Below are 26111 nucleotides of genomic sequence, written 5' to 3'. Positions count from 1 at the left end.
ATAGAAAGTCTTTAGAGTTGGCTCAAGGTGTTCGGTTTGCTGTTCTTGTAAATATGGAATTAAGTATCACTGATTTTGTGATTTTTTTTTTTTTTTCTTCTTTCATTTTTTTATGTTACCTTATATTTAGAAAGGCTTTAATTACAAGAAAATAGCCAAACTGGTCAACGGTTTGAAGTATAGCTAATATAAACAAGCCAAAGGTACACCTTGTACTGAATACAGAATTTACACAAAAATTGGTGCATTAAAATACAAAACTCCAGGTGGACTGCTGTATATCTTGTCTAAATAAAACAAGTTGTTTTTCTCATTTTTCCCTGCCGCAGCAAAACAAGATAAAAAGATAATCAATATAAACCAAGGGAACACAGCAGCACAGCTTTCCTAGTCACAGAGCTTGTAATATCAGTGACTCATCTGTCACACAAGGTAGATCAATTAGAGGTTGCATATAATTGACATACTGTACTTTGCAGTGTTCCTAATAAAGGAGAATATCACCTCTAAAATAGAGTTAGATTTAATTACCTTACACAGAACAGCCTTCTCAAAAACCTCCACATACACTCGCAGTAAGTTTAACTTTACTGAAATACCATTAAAATTTAGAATTCTATTTAGTGATCGTTGCACTGAGTAAGTTTTGCCTTTGATGATAACTGTTGACTGATCCTTATTGTCAACACATTACAGTATAAGGAACTGTTTTTAATTTGTAGAAAATGCAGCTTTCAGGTGCATTTAAAGTAAGTACTATACCTGCACTTATACAGAGCAGACACCACATTAAAAATGGCACAGGTCATATAACTTTAAACTTATTTGTACTGCTTATCTACAGCAAAATGGTGTTCCTTTTTTGAGCTCTACGTAATAATAGAACTTGGTTACTCACAGAAATGAGTCTCGGCACAGGCGCACACGATTGGCCAGATTTTTAGGAGTGAAGAGTGAAAGAACGAAGTGAATACCATGAATTATTGATTATTTTCTAAATCTATCTGATTTGCCTTCCCCAAGTTAAAAGGTTCATGGAGTGACTTGTGACATGATGAGATAAGACATGCCCAAATCCTACTTAGAAATAGCCTTTGTAAGCATTCAGAACCCAGGGTAATAAAAAACAGTTTCTCTGTGTCAGGCCATAGCATACTGTAACTCTCAGAGGTAACGAACAAGAAGTCATAAAACTCCTGCATGGTTGAGGAATACTGCAGAGAACAAATAAAACATCCATTCAAGAAGTGACCATATGAAAGCTGCATAAACATTTGTAAACCTAAAAGGATCACTATTGCAAATTTAAGGACAGCACAAATGACCCACCAAGGTCTGAGACTTAATTGAAGTGACAGTGACACAATAGAGGGAACCCAGAGGATACTGAGCAGGCCAACCTAAAAGACTACTACACGGGCTGGAAGAAGCCCCAGATAAGTAAAGATCAACTTTTCCTTCCCCATGTAATGATATCGTTAGCTCATGATACTCACACGTACACACATACCCTCCCTACCCTTTCTTATTCGCACGCACGCACGCGCGCACACACACACACACACACACACACACACACACACACACACACACACACACACACACACTATAAACATCAATGTGCTGCATATGAAAAGGTCATAAGAGTTTACTAGAATCCCATAGTATTTTTTTTACTATCTCATACTTTCATTTAAAGGACCACTATCTTGAATTTAAAGTACACCTGAGCTTGGGAAAGAAAATAAAATGGGGGAAAAAGAGGCGTCCAAGGTATGATAAAACTTCATTAAAAACAGCTAAAATGAAAAACAAAATGAGATGGCTTACCTCAAAGGATGACAAATTCGAATGGAAAACAATGAACTTTAATATGCATTTGGCAATGCGTTTTGTGGGTCTCAGCTCACTTCCTTAGTCCAAATAAATTGCCTAAAACCATCAAATACAAGGCGCTCAGAGCTCAAGTACTATTCTCGAACATGATATACAATATATACATTGATATACAATGAATACAATAATATAGTACAAAATATGTGTTATAGTATTGGAGTCATCAAAAGAGCAATAATAAGCCAAATATATGTACAGATAAGTATATAAAATGCATAAGAGTGGAGAAAGTATATAAGAAAGAAATAAGTAGAAAACATACACATATATAAACATATGCACATAAAGAAATTCCATTTGATATGGGACTGGTGGAGAAACCGCTCTTAGCTCCCCCGCACAAGTGTGTTGTTTTATAATGTGCAGCCGTTGGCTCCGAAATAATCTACTGTCTGAAGTGTTGTATTGTTCTCCATGGAAAAACATTGCATACTGAGTGTCCCAATGCTGCACAAGCTTTTTCAGAAGATGAACCCTTTTGAATGATATCTTTACCATGTAACTGATTTGTAACCCTGAGCCACGATGTTCTCCTTCTGGACATTTTGTATACTTGCATAATGTGTACTATACGTTTCGCCTTGACTGTAATATCAATAAACTTTATTTGTTTAAAAAAATAACAAGTAGTTTAGCATTGCAGATGCTCAGAACTTGGCTTAAAGCACACCTGAACTGTATTGAAATTGTGAATTTGAACTTATCTAGGACTTATGTAAGCCCCCTTTCGTCTGTCATGTCTCTTGACATCCTCTGGTTCCCCTCCATTCTCCCACTGGTAGTCCCATAAGTTCTGCAAATGGAACTTGTCGCACCTCATGTGCATGCTCGGTGTCATCCATGTGCCCTTCTCAATTACGCTTCCATCACCAGGAGCGTTTTCTGCATGTGCAAGTCATTCTTTTTTAAGAATCCCATATGTGCAGAATTCTCCCAGCATCAGGAGCGCGATTGAGAAGGGCACACAGATGGGACTGTGCATGTGCACTAGAAGCAACTGCTGTTCTAGATGCAGAACTTATGGAGCTGCCAGCGGGATAATGGAGAGGGCCCAGAGGACGGCAAGGGTTCTCACCGCTACGGGGGGCTGGAAGAAGTGCCAGGTAAGTTAAAATCCACAGTTTTTAATACAGTTCAAGTGTACTTTTTTTTTAAGTTTTAGAAAATATCAATACTTCATTAATAGGAAATTGTGGTAGAAATGATGATAATTCTGTACAGACAATGCCAAACTGTATGCAATATTTTCAATGAGTAACTAATAAGCAGAAGGTACACCAACATACCCTTATAAGCAGTGATAAGCAAAAAATCCTCCAACAAGTAAAAATCCAGTAACCCCCCAAAAATTGAGCCAGCCAAAGTAATCAATTGCTATCTAGTTAGCAGGCTGAGATATTAGAGATGTTATTGGTTAAATATAATTTAGATATAAGGTGAGTATTTAGATATAAGGAGAGGTTTTTGCTCATCACTGATCATAAATTAATGTATATTTTATGTCTATTAGCCCTATAATGCAAACTGGAGACTCAGATTTTACCCTGCTATTCATTTGATGAGCCAAGCATTATCATACAATAATAACTGAATAAAAACTTGTCCTCTCTCTGCCTAGGGAGTTATTTATATAGATCAGAGGTAAACAACTTCCTAACATAGTTGTATTCTTTTATGGCTTTTATCACACCGGGTGCTTTTTGTATTACATCCATTATTGTTCATTCTCATACAAGACATGCATGCTGTTTCCAGCAATACCAGTGGATATGTTTATAGGAGTACTAGTACAGGAAAATTGTGCTGTATGTAACTTAAAAAGATGCAATAAACTTACAAAATGCTTTAATTTCCTATAATTTTCCAGCCAATCAGACATGTATTATTGTCTGAAGAAGCTAGTAGTATGTTGCCATTTATAACAGCATGTAAAGCTCTCCCTAGCTATTCATTCAAATTTCCTGATTCCTGCTACACGAAAAAGAATGTACTGTATATACAATATACATTCTTACAGAAATTCATATGAAGAAGAAGAACCCTCTATGGGTCATGTTGCTGTTAATTCAGAGCTTTCTATTTCATCCGGTAGGCTTCTGTTGAATTCCATGATAAAGATTTTCTAGCTATTTTACTCCCATGCAAATACTGCACTTAATTCCCGTGGTATAATTTTTTACTTTATAATGTTTTTAAAGGGAACCTGAACTTAGTAAAATTATTTAAAATAAACACATGAGGTCATTTCAAATGAACATTACATAGTTACCTTGTCATCAGTCCCTCTCAGAAGCTTACCATTTTCTTCTGACAATGATCCCTTCCAGTTCTGACAACATTTTGTCAGAACTGAAATATATCAGTTGCTGTCAGTTATATATCAGTTGTTGTCAGTTATAGCTGAGAGGACAACTGTTGTGCCAGGTAATGTCCATGTTTCCCTATGGCTCAAGTGGGTGATATTACAGTTTAACAGTGTGCTGACCAGAAAGCTGTTATGGGGTAATGGCCATTTTCAAAATGGAGGACAGAGAATTGATTACAGTGGACAAACAGCACATGGGAGAGGAGAAAGAGATGGAGGAGTAGACTACATGGTAGGTAAGTATAACTTGTGTATGCTTATTTTGACTTTTAATTTTCAGTTCAGGTTTTCTTTAAGTGTTCTTGTTGGGAAAAAAGTCCCCCTAAGGGGTACTCACCTCAAGAGGGGAAAGCCTCTGGACCCTCCTGGTCTGTTAGCTTGTTTAAGACTATTATTCACCAGCCCTGGGCCCCTGACCCCAGTCTGTTACAGCGTGTTATCCCACAGCCCAGACCTTAGTCTGTGTATTCAAGTTGTGTATTCAAGTAATAACATCTGTATATTATCAGCTGTTCTTCTTGAAACTTGTGGGGTAATCAATGGTCCAAGACCTGCTGGTTACTTGTAGCAAAGTAGTCCGCCAACTGCCCATTAACCTTTCCAAGATGCTCTCCTGAAGACCTTGGCCACTTACACTATGCACCTTGGAAGAGTCAGCAGAGCTAAAAGCACTCTGATCAAGCGCTCCATTACTCAAAAGGCAGATGATGCAAAGCTCAGGAAAAAATGCATAAAAAATGAGAATTATAGCTGAGACTCTACAGAGCATAGTTATCAACTTAAATGTGAAAGCTCATGGCACGGCAGTGCAACAAGAATGAACAAGTATAGCTAGTTTGGATGGGTTGCCAGAGGAAAGCTTCTTCTCTAAGAGTTACAGACTACATGGTGAACCAGAACTCCTAGGAGTGTGTAACGGGCTACAGACGACCAAAAAGCCCTCTTACTAAAATGTTAAGCAAAGCAAAAGTTTGCCTTCTTAGAACAAAGATAATTCAGGTTGTAATGAGCATATGATGTCTCCCACGATGCATCACTGCTGAATATGCAAATCATCCTCTGTTGTTCCTGTAAGTTAACCCCAGGGCCGGCGCTACCATTAAGGCAAAGGAGGCAGCTGCCCCAGGGCCCCAGAGCTTGTAGGGGCCCCAGTGGCTACAAGAGGAAAACATTTTTTTGCAAATTGACCTTATAGTTCCTGAAAAAAAATCGATTTTAAAGTTTCAAAGGAAAAAAAAATACACATTTAAAGAGACTCCGTAACAAAAATTGCATCCTGTTTTTATCATCCTACAAGTTCCAAAAGATATTCTAATGTGTTCTGGCTTACTGCAGCACTTTGTACTATCACAGTCTCTGTAATAAATCAACTTATCTCTCTCTTGTCAGACTTGTCAGCCTGTGTCTGGAAGGCTGCCAAGTTCTTCAGTGTTGTGGTTCTGCTATGAACTCACCCTTCCAGGCCCCTCTCTGCACACTGCCTGTGTGTTATTTAGATTAGAGCAGCTTCTCTCTTACAAGCTGGATAAATCGTCCTCTGAGCTGGCTGGGCTTTCACATAGTGAGGAATTACAGACAAGGGCAAAGCTGTTTGCAGGAAGAAACGAGCAGCCTGAAACTTCAGTGCATGAGAACAGGGGGAAAAAACACACAAATGATCTCTTGAGATTCAAAAGGAAGACTGTATACAGCCTGCTTGTGTATGGATGTATTTTCTATGTGTGGACATACTGTACATCAACCTACTTCCTGTTTTGGTGGCCATTTTGTTTGTTTATAAACAAACTTTTTAAAACTGTTTTTAACCACTTTTAATGCGGCGGGGAGCGGCGAAATTGTGTCAGAGGGTAATAGGAGATGTCCCCTACGGACTGGTATGTTTACTTTTGTGTGCTTTTAACAATACAGATTCTCTTTAAAAACCAGCCGACTTTAATGGTTAATAGAAAATCCACCTTATATTCTAGAAACCCTACATTTGCAGGATATGTTAAGGAGATCATTGGGAATAAGAGGAAAAAACAATTTTTCAAAAAGACCTTATAGTTTTTGAGAAAATCGATTTTAAGTTTCGAAGCAAAAAAGTATACTTTTAAATGTGGTAAATGTCACTTTTAGTACCTAACGGTAGTGTAATTTTACATGTATCAAAAAGAAAAAGCAATACATTTCCTGACAGGGTTTCCAGGGGGTCCATACGCAGCCGCAGCGGTTTGGCCAGGGATCGCTATACAGCCGCAATATGGCTGTATGAAGATCCCTAACATTTTTTTCCTTTTTTCCCAATTTTTTTTTATGTTTAGAGTGTGGGAATTTTTTTTTTTTTTTAATTATGTGGGGTCCCCCCTCCTGAAACTTTTTAACCCCTTGTCCCCCATGCAGGCTGGGGTAGCCAGAATGTGGAGCTCCGACCGATTGGGGCTTCAAACCCTGACTATACCAGCTGCAAAAAGGGTCCCTTAATACCAATTTTTGCTCCGGGGTATCTGTTGGGGGGGGGCCCAGGTTTATTTTGCCCTGGGGCCCCATTGTTGCTTAAACCGGCCCTGGTTAACCCCACTCCCAGAACCACTGGAATGCAATGATGTGTCAGTTTGTTAATTGTACAGAGCCACAACAATCTAACATCCATACACATACACATCCATACACATACATACATGTTTTGGATTGGTTGATCCTCATCAGTGCATGGCATTGATTAAAGTGGCTCTATGGAGTAGGACTTGAAACACCCAGAGTTAGAGACTACCCAGCAAGCTCATGGTGAACCAGAACTCCTAGGAGTGTGTAAGAGGCTACATAGAACCAAAAAGCACTCTTACTAAATGTTAAGCAAAACAAAAGTTTGCCTTCTTAAAGCAGAAGGTATTTACGAATACCTTCTGTTTTAGGGCTGGATCAGACGGACGTTTGCGGAGCGTTTACCGCAAGCGTTTCGGAACGTCGCGGTAAACGCTCCCATTCAAGTGAATGGGAGCGTTTACACCGAGCTTTTGCGCGCTTTTACCCGAACGCGGCGTTCGGGTCCCGATTTTCGCGAGCGTTCGGGCTGCCCCTGGAAGCGACATGTTGCTTCCAGGGAGCGGCCAACCGCGACGGCTAATGTTCCCCTAGGGGAAGAAAAAAACGCTACCGCATCACGACGCGACCGAAGGCTACTGAAAGCCTGACCGCGCAGCCGCCGCAACGCCCCCAGACGTGACGCCACGCAGACGTCCGTCTGAACCAGCCCTTAAGAAGGCAAACTTTTGTTCCAAATTTTCTCAACTTTTTCTAAATTGTCACTCACAACTGTTCAATGGTCACTGCCTAGAAATGTAACACGAAACTGAATCTACGCTGGTTAACCCTAGATCATGATTTACTGAGTTAAAAAAAGAAGCAATCATGTTAGACCTGCTTGACTCCAATCAGAAAGTAATATATAAGTCAGAGAGAAAAGTCATCTTAACACTCTAGCTACACAACTCAGCATGACTCCTCATCACCTCCCACCTTGCCTAGTAAAGGGGATGTGCTGGAACACGAATTCATGCATTAAACACTATGCGAATACATGAAAATTCATGCATTTTCCAGAGAGAAAATTGTTTGCTTAAAAGATTCATGCTGCCAGCAAGTTTCTAGTAATACAAGGCACAAGTGATTCCGTTTTTCTTCAAGCAGATCGTTGCATTCATTTTTGAAAGAGTTAAGACCAAAATCGACTTGAATCCACACCGTGCAGAAAACATATAGTATAATGATATTTCTATAACAAAAATATATGAGTTGCATCATAATTTTGCTCAACACAAAAAAAAAAAGAAACAGCAGGGCAGTAATTCAATTAATCAATATTATACAGTAGTGATGCAACATAACTGGCTAGTTTCATTCTATGCCATTTCAGTATGCTGACTGCTGCAACATTGTTGAAAATTATCAAAAGTGATTATGAACCATATGGGCTCTTCTACACTTCATCCATTTCGACGGAAGTCACCTAGAATGTGGTTAGGTAGGTAAAATTAAAGTCTATCGACTTTCATGTTACCTTTCACATTAGACAACATGTTCCAGAGCGTTACATTGTAACGCATCTGGGAGCTTTTAATCGTCTGGTGCAAGCATTTTTCAATCGGGTGAATTAGAATTAGTGCCACTGATCAGCATCGAACCACAACTTCCAGACATCATGCCATAATTCATAACGTGTGCATAAAATTGGGTTTGTACACGCGTTACCTAGTGTAAAAGAGACCTAAAAGCACAATCTGTTCCCTGTGACTTTCATGTAAGATTAGACCATATTAAAATATATAACTGCATAATGCAATATACTGTATAACTATATGGTATATTGAGAATACCCAACCCAAGGTGAGCACAGGAGTATGTTTATAATGGATCCACATACCTCTGTGAGTTGTCCGTTGCTGTCCTTGTTCCCCTGGGCCTTGCTATAACCACTCCTTGAAAAATATAAATTTTACCTAAAGTCAAGTTTTCAGACAGGGCAAGGTAGGTTTGCTTTCTTTTCACCTCCCATTCTCTCCCCTTAAATCTAAAAGTGATTATGGGGGAACATGAGGATTGAGGAGAGGAATGAACAACACACATGTGGATCTTGCATGAACATATTTCTGTGTTTACTTTATGTAGCTTTTCCTCAGGTCAGGAATACATTAAGTTAAAAGTCAAACAATAGGCCTGAATTATAAGTACAAATTATTCTGATGCTGTTCAGTTAGGCGCAGGGAGAGGCGAATGACGGCTCTTCCTGCTGCCGCTAAACTCTGAGGTGGCATTAAATACTATTCCCCCTCTGAGTTGTTGTAACTTGAAGGGAGATGTAATTCGGGGGTCTGGCAGCCTCCAGAGCCCCGAATTTCCGCTACACAGGGCGTGCAACATAGCATTGCTGCTATGACGGTGCTCAGCTTCAGCGCACGGCACTCAGCGCCACGTGGCGAAATAACCTGGTTCCCTGAAGTACAGTGTAGTACTAAGGAACCACCAGAGAACTCCTGGCATCAACACTAGGGGATGTTTTTAGGCATACATGCAAAAACGGCACATGGCAAAGCTGAAAAACAGCTCACCCTGTTCCTGTCAAAGTCTCAACTGTGTTAATTACTTTCCCCCTTCAGGCCGCCATGGACTAAGGGGATAGGCGTAATTTGGCTGCCAGCTATCGGTGGCTGAATTACGCTGTTTTTATAGTAATTTGGCTCTGACTTTTGAAAGACAGGAGTACATCCTATCCTTTACTTATGAGTAACAATTGCAGCCCACAGCAAATTTTGTCATGTGTCCCTCATGGAAAAGCCACAGATGTCAACAGTTATTTGCATTATAAAGGCTCTCACTAGTACAGATCATGAAAATCATATACCCTGATAAGTGAGTATTTAGGTGGAAATACTTGAGTAACACACATGTTCTGATTCAGTCAGATACTCTCACTAGGAGATTTACAGAAAGAAAATATCCACCAGCCTTATTACAAGCACTACGGAGAACTTTTTCTCTCACACAAGTCAAATGGTTTGTTAATAAACCTAAATCCAATAACTAGTTCAGTAAAAATACCAGTTTTAATTTATCACCCATGCCACACGCCATGACTTGTTTTCAGACTGGCATCTTTAAATTATTTTCCTAATTAATATTCACTTTAAACCTCAATTACTCAAGAACACAGTAGCACCACTGCTGTTTCACAGTTTGTGACTATCTCAACAGTAAAAGGGTCTTTAAAGTCAGTCAGTTACCATTAAGTCTGAAATATTTGTCATCAAACAGTCTACTCATTTTTGCTTTTACTGATACAGAGCCCGTGTACAGACAAGGACAAATGTGTTGATATCCCTACAACTCATTAAAAAATGCTTCACACATTCTGAAAATAGATTAAATGAAACACAATTGTCCTGTGTGTACCTGCATGCTTTTGATATGTCACTTAGAAAAGCAAAGCAAGTGTGTATGAGATATTATTTTACTTATAACTGTACTCATTTGTCAGTGTCCCTAGAAAAAAAGGAATAATTTAATTACGATAATTTTGCAAACTCGCCAGGCCTCTAACTGTGCATTAATTTAGTGGGTCTATTTAAAGTGACACTGGAGCAAAAAAAACCCTTATGATATAATGAATTGTATGTGTAGTACGAATAATTCATAGAACATTAGTCGTGAAGAAGTGAGTCTCATATTTTTATATTCAGTTATATAGCTTTTTTTTTTTATAACATTGCATCATTCTCCAATATTTGCAGTTTACACACTACACTCTGTATTTTAAACAATACAACAGAGCAGTATTAGCTCTGCAGTAAAACCTTAAAGAGACCCTGTAACAAACAAAATAAACCCTCTGAGGGATACTTACCTAGGGAGGGGGAAGCCTCAGGGTCCCAATGAGGCTTCCCGACCTCTGTGGCTTGGGGGAATCGAGCACTAGCTCCCCCGAAAGCTCCTCAACAAAGGCTGACAAGGAAGCACAGGCAGAGGCAATATTTACCTGCCATGATCCTGCGCACGCGCACTACCGGTTCTTCATTTGGGTAAGGTGCAAATAGTTGAACCTGATCGTATCCGCTCTATTGCGCAGGCGCAAAGGACTCGCGCCTGTGCTATAGAATGGATACAATCGGGTTTGGCTATTTAACCCGAACGAAGAGCGGCTAGTGCACTTGTGCAGGATAGTGGAAGGTAAATATTTACCTCGCCGCTCTTCAGGGGGATGCCACGCTGGATTCCCGGGACACCTGAGGACGGGGAAAGCTTCATTAGGATCCAGAGGCTTCTCCCTCCTGAGGTAAGTATCCCCTGGGGGGGGGGGGTTCATTACAGGTTTTCTTTAAACAAACAGGAAACAGTAAGAGAAAGGTTGAGATAAGTGCTTTAGAAAATAGTACTGTAGGGAGCTCAGAGAAGCTCTTTTGCATAGATAACAACTGAAGTTTCTTAACTCTTCCTGTTCTAGAAACAATATGAGACTCATATTTGTGCTACTAATATTCTATTTCTTAGCTGTACTACACATACAAATCATTACATCATAAGTTTATTTTCACTTCAGATTCCCTTTAAATGGAGAGAAGATCACTGTTGTTTGGTATCATTGTGAATGTACATGGAACATTGTGTATGTACTGTACATGAACCAGAGAAGGCAAAAAAAAGAGACTTGTAACCATCTCCTTTCCTTAAGCCTCCTTGAAACTCATCCCCATGCAGGCTGAGATTGACAGCATGATACTATAACAGCCCACATGGTCCATGGCATGCAGGGTTGGTACTAAAATAGAATTATGTACAAATGTGCACAATATTAATCTTTATAGTTACACTGCTAATGCAGAAATATGGAAAAATGTGGACAGTGCTAACCTCGTGTTTATAATAATGGAAAAAATAAAACACAAAACAAATTAAATTCATAGCAGTGAATAGGCATGAGCGAGCAAAATACAGTAAGTAAGTTTAATATTGCAGCGAACCGGGCCTTTTTCTTGCTTACCGAAGGTTTTCATGAGAAAGGCCCAGTAATTTGTTATGTGGTAGCTTTTTCGCCAGATGAGCCTGGGCAAAACTAGAGGACGGTATGGTGCAAAAATTTCAGTGCATGTCATTTGCTGCGAGGATGCACAGCAACCCCAACAGCCAATGAGCATAGATCCCAACATGAGCAAATATAAAGGAGGGTCGAGGAAGAGGGTTATCACTAGTTTGCCACGTCTGTGTGATAGAAGGTAGCGTCAGGGAGAGAGTATAGGTCCAACCTTCTGTGCAGCTTTGGTGTGCTAAATGATGCCGAATTGAGTCTAGAAACCAACTCTCAGCTGTAGTAAAATATTCCTACTTTCATATGAGGAGCATTGCAAAAATTAAACATATCATTCCCCCACAGGATCTTCCAACCCTAGTTCCTTCATCATATCATGGCTGGACCACTGCAAATACAGGCATTCCAAACAAGAAGCTGTACAGAATGCTGCAGCCAGATTACCAACAAACCAACCTCACCACTGTCACATTACACTGATTCTTCACTCACTGCAATGGCTGCTAAGGACAACCACAGTGTCAGAGGTGCAAGAAGGGGGTGGGGAACAGTTTGTTAATGATTACTACTATTCAAAGCATCTATAGAAGTGAGTATTACAAGCACAGGACCAATAAAGAGGTAATACTGTGGTTCAGGGAGGGCCCTAAGGGGTCCCTCTGGCCCAAGGGCCCCTATTTGGTCACAACCTCTGCAACCCCTACTGGCTACCTGTAAAAGGGAGAATACTCTTCAAGTTTGGACTGTTTAAATCCCTACACAATTTGGGCCCTGAATACATGAAGGACTTGATGAAACTGCTTCACACCTCTCACAACCTCAGATCAGCAGGATCCATAAACTTGGTCACCCCCAGAGTTCACCTCAAAAACTTTGGAGCCATAGCTTTCTGTAATGCTGCCCCAAACCTTTGAAACTCCCTATCACACACTGCAAAGACAGTCACATCCCTGGAGTTATTCAAATGCAGACTAAACAGTCACCTTTTTAGCCTTTTAGTCTAGCCTTTAGGCATTTACGGACTTGTAGAATTATTCCTTTGTACAACAATTTACCAGTCTTCTAATTAATGGTCTAAGCCATGCTCATGCACTTTGAGTCCTAGGGCATAAAAGCTCTTTACAAATGTTGTTTGTTGTTGTTTTTTAGAGATAGAGATCTGTACTTAGATCTGTTTTACCAAGTTATAACTATGATTTATAAATAGATAAATAGTATAGTGTATTGGATGCTGCGGTGCAGAACTATTACAGATTTCCATAAGGTAGAACTGTGCATGCTTAATTACAAGTGTACAGCAAGGTATATGTAGTCCCTCGGCTTCCGATTCCAAATGTATTGATTGTTTCATCAATCATTTTGTTCTGATAACAAATGTATCAATTGTTTCATCGATCGTTTCTTTCTGTGATTGATTAAATTAGATTGATACTGTTTTGGTGAAAATTTGCAAAACCACCCAAAATTCAAGGAAATCCTCGAAAGACTGCCAGAGGCATTTTCACTGATCCCTAGCAGTAAATGACTATCTTTACATACGTAGTGTCTATACAGTCAACAAGCTAATCATGACTACTGTCCCCATATGAAAGCAGGACTATTGGGCGCAAAACTGGTTGAATCGGACGCCCGTTAAACTGTTTTGCACCTATTGTTATCGTTTTTACAATACTAAAATGAAAATATTTAACGTTTCAATATTTTGATATTCTACTTTTTTTTATCATATTTACATTCAATTTTAGAATGATAATTACATTAATTATCGTTTTGAAATGTAATTTTACTTTTTCATAATTTTTACCTTCTTTTTCCAAACTTTAATTTCGGTTGGACTTAGGGTTAGGCACTACAGGTTTGGGTCTTAATGTTAGGCGCCACTAGGGGTCTTAGAGCTAGGCACCACCAGGGGGGTCTTAGGGTTAAGCACCACCAGGGGGGTCTTAGGGTTAGACACCACCAGGCAGGTCTTAGGGTTAGGCACCACCAGGGGAGTGTAAGGGTTAGGGATAGGTAGAGGGAGGGTTCTGTGTGAGAGTAGGGTTAGGTTTAGTAGTAATAAGACAAAATTTAACTTTTTTTCAATTACCTAAATCACTAACACTAAAATACTGTTTGATTGATGGAAAGGTGTTATACTGGACTTAAAAAATCAGCCAGTAAAAATTTTCTGTAGTGAAAAGATAAGATTAAGATTACAACTAATGTTTTGTACCATTTAATTTATACTTTGCATGTATTTTTCTGGTAACATGTTATTTATAGTTTCTGCTAAACGTGAGACATAAACACTATTAAGCAAAAACTATGTAATTCTGGAATAATAACACTTGTTAAAATTAATTTTAAACAAAGTGATAATTTAAAACAAAATTTATTTGTAAACCAATATGTTTTACTTATTATTGTAATATAAGGGATTAGGCTGTATCCTGTGCCCTTTTTTCATAGCATCTCTATTTCGTTCAAGCCCCCATACAGTCACTGGCCCTGTCAATGCATTCCAGCTATCTCTCTAGCGAGAGTGAAAACCGCAAAAGAGAAACCTCTTAAGGCTCATACACACATCAGACTATAGTCTTTGGAAAATGAAAGATCACAGACCAATCTTACCACCCTTCATGTAGTATGAGAGCCATACTCTACACAGTCTTTTCTATGGAGCTGAACTCCACATCAGAAAAAAATCTTTGCAAGATGCTGCACACACAGATGCTGTACAGACACAAAAGATCAGTATCTGCAAAAGATCTGTTCCTGCCAAAAAACCATTCCTGCAAATTGCAATGATAGTCTATGAGATCTGCAGATCATCATACACACATGATTTAACTGACATTCATCTGCAGATCCGCAGATCTGAAAATCCATCCTGGTGGATCTGATCTGCAGATGAATGTCAGTTAAATCATGTGTGTATGATGATCTGCAGACCTCATAGACTATCATTGCAATTTGCAGGAATGGATTTTTAGCAGGAACAGATCTTTTGCAGATACTGATCTTTTGTGTCTGTACAGCATGTTTGTGTGCAGCATCTTGCAAAGATTTTTTCTGATGGGGAGTTCAGCTCCATAGAAAAGACTGTGAAGGTATGGCTCTCATATTACATGAAGGGTGGTAAGATTGGTCTGTGATCTTTCATTTTCAAAAGACTATGGTCTGATGTGTGTATGGGGCCTTACTCTGCCTCTTTATTAAGAGATGATGAAGTCCTAATGAAAATGAAATAGGCAGCTCCCATCAAAAAAACATTTGTCTCATGGAGAATTTTTATCTCAGATGCAGAAATAATTGACCTTAAAGCGTACCTGAACTCAGAACATCCTCTCTGCTTTAAAAGATACGCAACAGCATAATAACCTTTAAAGAAAAACATTTATTTGTTACAGCTAATACAAATCCTAAAATAAACATGCACTGATTCATGGAAGCAGGCCTGTTGTTAACATCCTGTGCTTTCTAATGAGCTTCTCTGCCATCTCCGCCATGGCAGTCATGTGACACAGGGGAGAGATCAAATTACAACTTGTGATAGGCACACATGAGTGGGAATTAAACAGGCTAAAAGCTCTAAATACATACAAGGTGAATGTCTCTATGTTTTCCTTCTGACCTGTGAAAGAGTTCAGGTCCACTTTGAATCAGCAGGGACACCTGCTATCCCAAGAAAAATACACACACATATATAAGTAGATAAATACTTGTTCTACTTACGTAACATACTGTATGTATTGCACTGTCTTTGTTTTGATTTCAGTGAATTTTATATAGTAAATAAAGAGAAAACTGTTGCAAGCATCTTTCATCTTTGCTGCCTCTGACTAAAGCTAATCCTGATGTAATTTCCTCACTTACTATTTTTTTCTCCTAGAAACTGCACTGTCATATCTAGCTTGCTTTGTAAACACATGTGAGCACAGCATAATCGTATTTTAAGCAGCCTCTGCAGAGGGGTGAGGTGTATTTTCCTTCTCAGCCTCGTGTTACACTGAACTGCACACTGCCCAGGGCCAGATTTACCATAAGGCACTGTAGACACGTGCCTATAGGCACCTGATGATGGAAAGGCGACTCACTCCACTCCCCAAGTATCCCCCTCTTGCCTTGCAGAGTGCTAAGTGGAGAGTAAGTAAGAGGTTACTCACCCGAGTCTCAGCATTCAACTGACCAGATCTCCCTTCAGTTGGGGCACCTCTAGCTAACTAATACTTTAGGGCACCTCTAGCTACTTAATGCTGAGGATAGGTCTGGCTACCTAATACTAAGGGGCACCTGTAGTTACCTATGATAGGCAAGGGAAGTAAGAGAGAAATGACAGCTAGGCCAGCCAGCACACTTGCAGTGTTTGTAGGTTCAAGGAGGGCAAAGTCTTGGGTGCAAGGACATCTGTTCCTATAGGTTCTTGTGATGTAAATATGGGCCTGACTCGATCAAAGAGGGGCAGGCATGTAGGATGGGAGATATCAAGGTTCCCTCTCCCCAGGAATGTAGCAAATAGAGCCAGGATGACTGGGATAAGATTTACTACAGCAGAAACATTTACCACTATATTGGAATGTTATGCAATACAGAGTCAGGTTGTAGACTGCATAATAAACACAGAGCAGGTAAGTGGAGGGTAAGTGGAATTCGATTTTATGGCTGACAATCCTGCTTTAAGCTATTCAGACACACTGTGCAAATTTTGCACACTCATCCCTAATAATTATAAATGTAAGGTGTCTAAGATATCTCGTAGTCAAACTATAAATGTTTTACAAGCTTATTATAACTTACTTGCCCCCATAAGCTAAACCATGTACACTGTATACTAGCAAGACACCAGAAATGTATTTGTTTATTATATTTTTGCAAACAAGTTAATTTCTTGACTGCTTAACTGTTGGAAAATAAGATCTCAGCATTTTCTTTCTGAATCTAAATTGAAAGCTAGAACTAACTGGATGCAAATACAATAAAACTTAATGAATGATAACTTCAGTATACGGAAAAGATTATTGTCACAGGTGTCAAAATAACATTTCTCAGTCTAGTCTCTAAGCCCAACTGCTGAGCTACCCTGTGGTTTCATTGCTAAAAGGTTAATTCACTGTCACTCTTAAAATGCCCACTGAAAGGAAGTGTCAGATAGAGTTATGATGATGACAAATAAAGTGGCCGCATGCAGCATGCCCGCATAACTGGCAAGAGATTCGATTATTTCTTTCACAATGAGATGCATGATTTAAATTTTAGCAAACCTTCAGAAAACTGTGAACGTAGTTTTCTCTGCGTATAAATAGCAGTGGCCAAACCTGTCACACTTGTATTAAAAAGCTGGGGGGAGGGTGGGCATAGATATCGATTTTTAAACAAAAATCCATATATTGTTAATTTCCCCTAGCCTATTTTCTTTTAAAAGCCAATTAATGCACAGTTAGCAGAGATCAGTAATCACCCCATGTACACATCTGTAACAAACCATACACATTTGCAGTGTACTTAAAGGTCCTCAAGGCCCACCAACAGTACATGATTTGCAGAAAACCACAAACATGCACAGGTGGGGTAACTGGTGTCTCAGCAGAGCTGATTAACTACCGCTGTGGATTTTCACAAAACATGCACTGTTGGTGGGCCTTGAGGACAGGGTTGGGGAACACTGCTTAAAATACACATGAAGTGAGAGGTATATAGAGGTTCCAGATTTTTTCTGTTAAGCAGTACCAGTCTTGCTGAACTCTTTGGCTGCAGTGGTGTCTGAATCACATGCACAAAACAAGCATGTGGCTTATCCAGTCAGACCTCAGTCAGGGAACCTGATCTAATCCTAGAAGTGGGAATAAACATGGTGGTGGTGCGGGCATTCTTCTCTCTGGTAGAAACTACCTGTTGCCGACTGCTTCACGCCAATTGGGGCTATGGGGCTAGCAGGAGATCGTGCGCAGGATGCACGCGCATCTCCTGCTTGGAGGGGCGGAGCTCCACCCAGCTTCAGTCTCCGAGCGGCAATTGCCGCTCGGGAGACTGTTAGACGGCAGTTTTGCCATCTAATTACTTTGTACAGCGCTGCGATCTGCAGCAGCGCTGTACTGGGGACAGCCGTGTGACACAGCTGGGACACAGCTGGCCCACAGGAGAGCTATCGGCTCTCAAAGCCTGAAGCCTATGAGAGCCGATCGCGTGATTGGCTGGCTGGGAAAAGGGAGGGGAATGCGGGGAAACCAAAAAAAAAAAGTTACATTTATTTAAAAATCTTTTATATAAATATTGATAAAAAAAAATGTGGGGGCAATCAGACCCCACCAACAGAGAGCTCTGTTGGTGGGGGGAAAAGGAGGGGGGAATCACTTGTGTGCTGTGTTGTGCGGCCCTGCAGCTTTGCCTTACAGCTGCAGTGGGCCAATTAAGTTAAAATGGCCGGGTCACTGGGGGGGTTAACACCGTGGTCCTCAAGTGGTTAAGCTACTCACGCATTTTCCTTCTCTTTCTCTCCCATTCTTTGAAGTGCATGCAGTCCGACTATACTCTCCCTCTAACCTCCAGATTGCAGTTATCTATCGCCCTCCTGGCCCTGCTTCGGTTTTCTTAGATCACTTCTCTGCATGGCTGCTCCAGTTTCTGTTCTCTGAAATCTCTACCATCATTATGGGTGACTTAACATTCCTATCGACACCAACAATTCTGTCACCACCAAACTTCTGTCACTCACCTCTTCCTATGGCCTGTCTCAGTGGTCCACTGCTCCAACTCACTCTAACGCTCACATACATGCAGAAACTACTGCAAGGTAGACGTGCAATCTGTCTCTGATGCCTTGGCACCTCTCCTCACACAATACTTCACTGACCTGGACTCGGCAGTTACACACCAGCACAGCTCAATCATGCAAGTTATGGATGCAGTCACACCTCTTACCAATGTTGGCCCTCACCATGTCAGCTACCAACCAAACAGTTGAAGAGGTGCCCAAGAGTAGCTGAACCATGATGGAGAAAAACCAACACAAATGAGGACTTCATTTTATACAAAAAAAAAGCCTTAAGCAACTTTAGAAATGTTCTCTCTTCTGCAAAACAGTCATATTTTTCCTCACTCATATCCTCCCACTGCCATAATCCAAAACGAGTGTTGATCCCTTCAGACTGTAAGCTCACAAGGCCAGGGCTCTCTCACTTCTATGTGTCTTGGAATTTGTTATTCATTTCATAGCTTGCACTCTGTTATACATTTTATTCATCATGTTACATTTGTCATTGTAATCCCCAGTTCTGTATTTTGTATCCATATTTGATGTACTGTATATCATTTTTTGTATCATTATGTACCCCTACTTTGTTTTCCTACTTTGTACAGTGCCACGGTATATGTTGGTGCTTTATAAATCAATAATTATAATAATCTGCATGCTTTTTCATGGTGTATGGCTACAAGTATTTAAGGCAGAAAATCAGCAGAACAACCAGACAACTTTTATTGTTTAAAAGGAAATAATTGTTTCAGCCTCAACATGCCTGCCACTGCAGGTGTGCTTTAAACTGAACTAAGCCAGAAACACTTGGATACAAAAGGTATGATCATTCCTCTCACAAACACAATTCTACACATAACCTTTATGTGCACATCTCATGTGGTTTTCAGGAGGTAATGTATCATCACTTTTTAATTTCTGTAGAAATAAGCTGTGAATGTTGCTATTGATGATGATTGATTGATCTTGTTATGCTTCTCTAGTCTAAATACAATTTTCCCAAGGGAGTTAAGAGGCAGGGATAACCCCTCAGTGTCTATGGCACATGTCCAGTCTTATTTAGAACAATGTGGTAAAATCATTTTCAGAATTTGCAGAAAGCCAAATGGCAACCCCCATGAAACACAAACAGGTAATTCTGCAGCTTTGGTCAGTAAGGTTAGACGACAACAGATTAGTATAACAATGTAATTTAGGAATGGAAAACTTGGAATTAATGAAATCAAGTAAAGGAAGGATTAGTTCAAGAGTACTTATCTTATGATTTGTAAAACCTTGAAAGCCTGTAAATCATTAGAGCTGTGCCCCCCCCCCCCCCCACACTCCCTTTTTAAGCAAAACTGTTATTGCCACTTTTTTCGAAAGTGCTCCAAAGCTCTGCAGGCGAAGAGTTTCAGAACACTTCAGATAAACATGACCAGTGCTGGGGGGGAAGGATGATCTATTTGAGGAAAGGTAAAGATTTCTTGTGGGAAAGGGGTATACACTACTGATTGGGGTGAAGATCAATACTTGGTTACAGTTCTTCTTAAAGAGAAAATAAAGGACTCCCTGGCATGTCCAAGAGAAAAAAATCTTCAGTCTGTAATACATTGAAATATTTGTGTAAAGATATGGGTCAAGCAAATGTAACCGATGTATTACTAACATCATGGGCTATTTATAAGAATTCTCTGTAAATTAATCAAATGTACTGATTTCAATGCCCTTTAATTAAAATTCCTGAATATCACATTTTACTGAATTATCTGATAAGTTACCAAATTTAGTGACTAATCAAGTTTTGGCTATTATGCCTATGACAGGTATGCATAAGATTTGCACAAATCTAGTTATAAGTATTAACAGAGGCAATATTTTTTCTATATCTTAAAGGGACTCCGAGCAGTGCAGAAACTATGGAAAGATGCATATCATTTTAAAGCTCTCTTTCTCCTCTTTCCAATGATATATAAACCGCCGCCCTACGCCTTTTAGTTTTCGCTATTTTCGTGATTGAAATTGCCGCGGCCGCAATTTCAATCGCGGAAATAGAGAAAACGAAAAGGCGTAGGACGACCATTTAGGTGTCGAAAGAGGAGAAAGAGAGCTTTAAAATGATATCCATCTTTCCATAGTTACATCGTATTACACAGGGCGACTTTTTCTGCTGAATGGAGCTGCTGACACTGGGGAAAGTGTCGTCCTGTGTAATACAAGTAACTATGGACTCTTTCTCCTCTATCTGGCGACACCTAAATTATCGCCCTATGCCTTTTAGTTTTCTCTATTTTCGCGATTGAAATCGCGGCCGCGGCAATTTCAATCGCGAAAATAGCGAAAACTAAAAGGCGTAGGGCGGCGGTTTATATATCATTGGAAAGAGGAGAAAGAGAGCTTGAAAATGATATGCATCTTTCCATAGTTTCTGCACTGCTCGGAGTCCCTTTAAAGTAAGTAGCTTTGTAGCACATCAAATAATGAATTCTGTCGTATCTGTCTTTCAGAATCAGCCATATAACTGCTGGGTGCTAATACTGTCACCTTGAACAAACTGCAGTTAGCTGCTTGAATGTTAAGTTCTATCTCATGCTTACAATCCCATCTCTATGGAATCTGTGTAGCATCTAAGGAGGGGCCCACTGAAACATGGCAAAGGAAGAACTCATAAGGATGCACATCTGAAACACTCTCAGATAAGAACAGGCTAAGGTGATATACAGTCATTTAATTCAGAGAACATAATAGTTAAAACCCACAGAAGTGCTTGTTTAATTATATTTTACTTCATGTTTAGTTAATAGTGGTAATGAAAAATCTCTTTTTAATGGAAAAATGTGACTGCTGCTGGTATGGCCAACAGTATAAGGAAACGTTAGTGCCAATAAGCTTGATTTTGTTTAATGACTGGGGTAAGTAATTACTGATTATTCACAGTGTACATAAGGACCCCTTAGTGATTAATACTTTATTTAATAATTTATTTAAACTTGGGACACAACAAAAGATCTCTGCTGTCCCAAAATAAATCCCTTGGGGCTAACTAGCCCCATACTGTTGGTTTAATAGAGCCTTCCACCTTTCAGCTAGATTCTAAAGGTACATACACAATCCAGATGAAACTCGATAGAAATGCCCTATAAAAGCCGCCTCAGGTAAGACTCGTGTGTGTGTGTGTGTGTATTGTGCAGGGCTGGGCAAACTATGGCCCATTAGTGTTTTAAATTTGGCTCACCTATAGAGGGCCAGATTTCTGTCCTTTAATCTCCTCCTTCCCTCCCTGCAGAGTTGTGAGCTGTGCTTAAAGGAATACTATCGATGTATGCATTTATTTTTAAATGCTGTATGTTGTAGCACACATTAGGGCAAGTACTAGAAGCAATTTGATTCCTGACACAGCTGTTCCTCTCAGCTGTAAAATCCTCCGTCAGTTTTCGTCAGTGTTGGATACAAAATGTATCTAATACTGAGCTCCCAGAGGGCTAGGGGCAAAGGGGAGATGCTATCAACTCCTCAGTTTATAGTTTAATTATCACCTTGCTGAAAGAATCTTATTGATATGGTGGTAAGGGGTTAAAGATTCTAGCAATGTGTGTTTATTATCTTTGCTTCTCTTGACTGATAAAGATACTAATAAGGCTAATTGTAGACAGTGGTCTGCCCCTCTCAGCAGCGTGTAAAGTGGATGCAGCCTGGAGTGAATCACCCTCAAGCAGGCAGCCAGTCTGAGTGTAAACACAGACTCGTGGTATAGCTTAGTTATATTCCAGCAATATTACAGCTCATTTAGTCACCTGTTACCACCTCAGATCAGCCTATTTCTCCTCATGTCTGCTGCATGCTGTGAGTGACACAGTGAAATATATTTGTGAGCTGTGTGACAGAGTAACCAAGCAGCTCAGGGTGACCCAAACTACTATGAGCTGTGTGAGAAATGAATTTTTAAGCAGGGATGGCGAGAGAGAGACCTGGGTGAATAAATAAAGTGCCCCTAGCACTAGTGGTAATGTGTACACTAATATAGAGTATTAAAAAAAAAAGTCGTTTCAATCGATAGTATTCTTTTAAAGAGGACTTCCATCCTGAAAAACAAAATACTGCAGCACTGCTGAAAAGAAAAGTTATATTCACCTGCGGTGTCTTGTCCCACGAAGCCACCCGAAGACCCCACATCACAACACTTCCTGGCGCCTGGCCCGCCTCCCCTCTCTCCTCTGAGAAAAAACTCCCAGCAATGTAATGCGGTAAATAGCTTGGCATTTTTTCTCGTGGGACAGAGGGGAGGCGGGGCCAAGTGGCGGAAGTGTAGTGATGCAGGGTCCTTGGGGCAGCTTCGTGAGACAAGATACCACAGGTAAATATAACTTTTCATTTCAGCCGGGCTGCGGGATTTTGTTTTTCAGGATGGAGATTCTCTTTAATGATGCACGCCAGCTAAGTTGAAACTGGTTCTCATCCAATTGCAGCTTCCAGCACAAGCTCCATGGGCTCCAGTGGCATCATGGAACCCAGCCATCAGCACGTGCCAGCATGTCACTTGACGCAGCTGTGGCCCTGGAGGTCACGGCCGGAAGTTGCGATTGGGTGAGTTACACCCATCAATATTCACCGCACGCAACTCTGCAGGGAGGGAGGAGAGGAATGCGACCCACTAGTGGAATGCGGCCCCCGGCAGAGAAAAGTTTGCCTACCCCTGATTTACTGTGTGTACAGTGGCCACAAGGCATCATCTAAAGATTATGGACCTTAGCGATTTACGACAACCGAGCCACCCCTTATCACATTATTCTCATATATCACTCCCCCGCCCGCAGGAAGTCCTGCTCATTACCCCTCTGCTTCCCCGATCCCTGCGGGGCAACAGATTGCAAGTGTGTACATTGCTGAAATCTGGGCCTAGTTGCTAGGGTTTCATACAAATAACTAATATGGCAGCGGATACCACCATCCTGATTATCTATAGTGCAATGTATCACTGTGCATTGGAATCTCATTGTTTGACGATCAGTGTACAGTCGCAATGACTGATGCTATATCCATATTGCAAGATTTGTGACTAATGAACATACAATTGACCAATGTAATTGACACTTAATTTACTTCTGGGCATGTATAAACAATAAAATAATAATAATAATAATAATGGTGTGTGTGTGTGTGTCTGTGGTGTGTGTGTGTGTGTGTGTGTGTGTGTGTGTGTGTGTGTGTGTGTGTCTGTGGTGTGTGTGTCTGTGGTGTGTGTGTCTGTGATGTGTGTGTCTGTGGTGTGTGTGTGTGTGTGTGTGTGTGTGTGTGTGTGTGTGTGTGTCTGTGGTGTGTGTGTCTGTGGTGTGTGTGTCTGTGGTGTGTGTGTGTGTGTGTGTGTGTGTGTGTGTGTGTGTGTGTGTGTGTGTGTGTGTGTGTGTGTGTGTGTGTGTGTGTGTGTGTGTGTGTGTGTGTGTGTGTGTGTGTGTGTGTGTGTGTGTGTGTGCCGATGTACTAAAAAAATAAAAAAATTACTCATTTATAGGTGTTATGAACTGTTCAAAGCTCCATATCCAACAGTGAAAACTACAGGATATTGTAGGCGCAGAAACTTACTATAAATACTGCTAACTGTTAATTAAATTACTTGTACCTGACAAAGTTATTCAAGGTGGGAAGTCTTGTCCTTGCTTAAAAATAAACTGTTTTAAATACACTGTTTTAATATAAAAAAAGGGAAAAAAGTACAACCTTTGTGCAATGTTATTTTCTTTATGTGAGGAATTCCTGCTGTAGTCTGAAGATACAGATTCCTGTCATCTAGCAGACATGCTGAGTGACAGTGATGTCTTGCAGTGCTACATAGGAAACATGCATAATAGCTAGGGATGAATGTATTTCTTGTGCAGCCGGGTACAGACTGCACAGAATCTTTGTGATGACAAGCTCCTATTAATAAACCCTCCTCTGTAATGTGGAACAATATATTATTCCAGCACCCAAAGAAATGTCATATGCATTACTGTCCTACATAATATGCATGACAAGTGCTATTATTTAACTTTATGAACCGTTCATAGCCTCCCTCATCTCTTCATTTTCAACTTAAACTATGCTAAAGGATGCACCAGGGTCCATTTAAAGTGGATCTGTATTCCATTATGCTTTTTATCTAAGTTCCTGTTTGATTGTCATCTGGGTAATATTTTTTTCATTAGGTTATTAAAGTGAACACGGGGTGAGATTGATATGGAGGCTACTACTGACTTTTAACCTCCTTGACAGTAATCCCGAGCTAGGGTCGAGCAGTCTGCTCAGGGTAGCTGCCAGAGGCTGTGTGCAGAGCAATGAGCACAGCGGACATTTCTACATACCTCCCGGGGGATCCCGACATCGGCCGCTATTCTTCTTCCACTCCTCTGAGGCTCTGCTTCCTCCTGGTGATATTGCCGGCTGTCTTCATGACGACAGCCGGCAATTTCGTTTTAGAGTTACAGCGCCACCCGGAGGATGGAGGCATAACTGCAGCGCTGGAGCCAGGGAGGTGAGTGATTGTAAAAGTGCTGCAGATCTCCCTGGCAGCATGATTTTTTGCAGGTTTTAGGGTCTGAAAGGGTGCAAAAAAAATGGCACCGCTTTTAGACCCTGAAATCCGGATAGAATCATAACACCAATGGGGTTAAACAATACCAGTTATCTGGCAGTCCTTTTGATCTTCTGCCATCAGTAATCTCTGCGTCACAACCCTGAAACAAGTATGCAGCTAATCCAGTCAGACTTGAGTCAGAGGACAGTCAGGCAACTTGCACTATTTAAAAGGAAATAAATATGGAAGTCTCCATATCACTCTCACCTCGGATTCCCTTTACGTCTTCTACACAAACAGCATCACCCAGTTTAATTAAAGGACACCAGAAATGAGAGAGATATGAAGGCTGCCATATTTATTTCCTTTTAAAGCAAACCCAAAGTGAAAAAAATATCTTATGACATAATGATTTGTATGTGTAGCACATATAATGAATAGTAACATTGCATCATACTGTCACAGTTGCAGTTTTAAAACCACACTCTGTATTTTAAGCTGTAGAAAATAATGACCATTTGAACTCTCCTGCAATAAAACCTTAGAAAAGCAAACTTTTGTTTTTCTTAACATCTTAGTAAGGGGGCTTTTAGGACCATTGTAGTCCCTTACACACCCCAATGAGTTCTGGGTCACCATGAGCTTGCTGGTTAGTCTCTGCAATAAAACCTTATCTTAAGCTCTCTAACCGTTTCTTGGCTGTTTAAGGGATTACGAAAACAGGACTGTATTCGCCCCAGAGGGTCAAATAGCTCAGAGAAGCGCTTTTGCATAGATAACAACTGAAGTTTTTGAACTCTTCCTGTACTGGAAAACAACATGAGACTCTTTTCTTTGCTACTAATGTTCAATGTCTTAGCTGTAGTATACATACAACTCCTTATATCGTAAGTTTATTTTTACTTCAGGTTTGCTTTAAACAATACCAGTTGTCTGGCAGTCTTGCTGATCTCTGTAGCTGTAATAGTGTCTGAATCACACACCTGAAACAAGCATGCAGCTAATCCAGTCAAACTTTAGTCAAAACATC

At 40.3% G+C, this 26111-nt stretch overlaps 1 protein-coding gene across 1 annotated transcript in view; it reads right to left on the bottom strand.

Moving 5' to 3' along the window:
* Positions 1-1848: 1848 nt before the first annotated feature.
* Positions 1849-26111, bottom strand: part of CCSER2 (coiled-coil serine rich protein 2) — a 410112-nt gene continuing 385849 nt past the window's right edge. The window contains exon 11 of the mRNA XM_068258342.1: positions 1849-1932. Within this exon, the coding sequence (XP_068114443.1) occupies positions 1915-1932 (18 nt within the window). The 3' untranslated portion in view covers positions 1849-1914. The remainder of the gene's footprint in view (positions 1933-26111) is intronic.

This window comes from Hyperolius riggenbachi, chromosome 10 (genome assembly GCF_040937935.1).
Source record: "Hyperolius riggenbachi isolate aHypRig1 chromosome 10, aHypRig1.pri, whole genome shotgun sequence".
NCBI lineage: Eukaryota > Metazoa > Chordata > Amphibia > Anura > Hyperoliidae > Hyperolius > Hyperolius riggenbachi.
The sequence above is the reverse complement of the archived record's forward strand: the minus strand, read 5'-3'. Positions and strand labels throughout refer to the sequence as shown.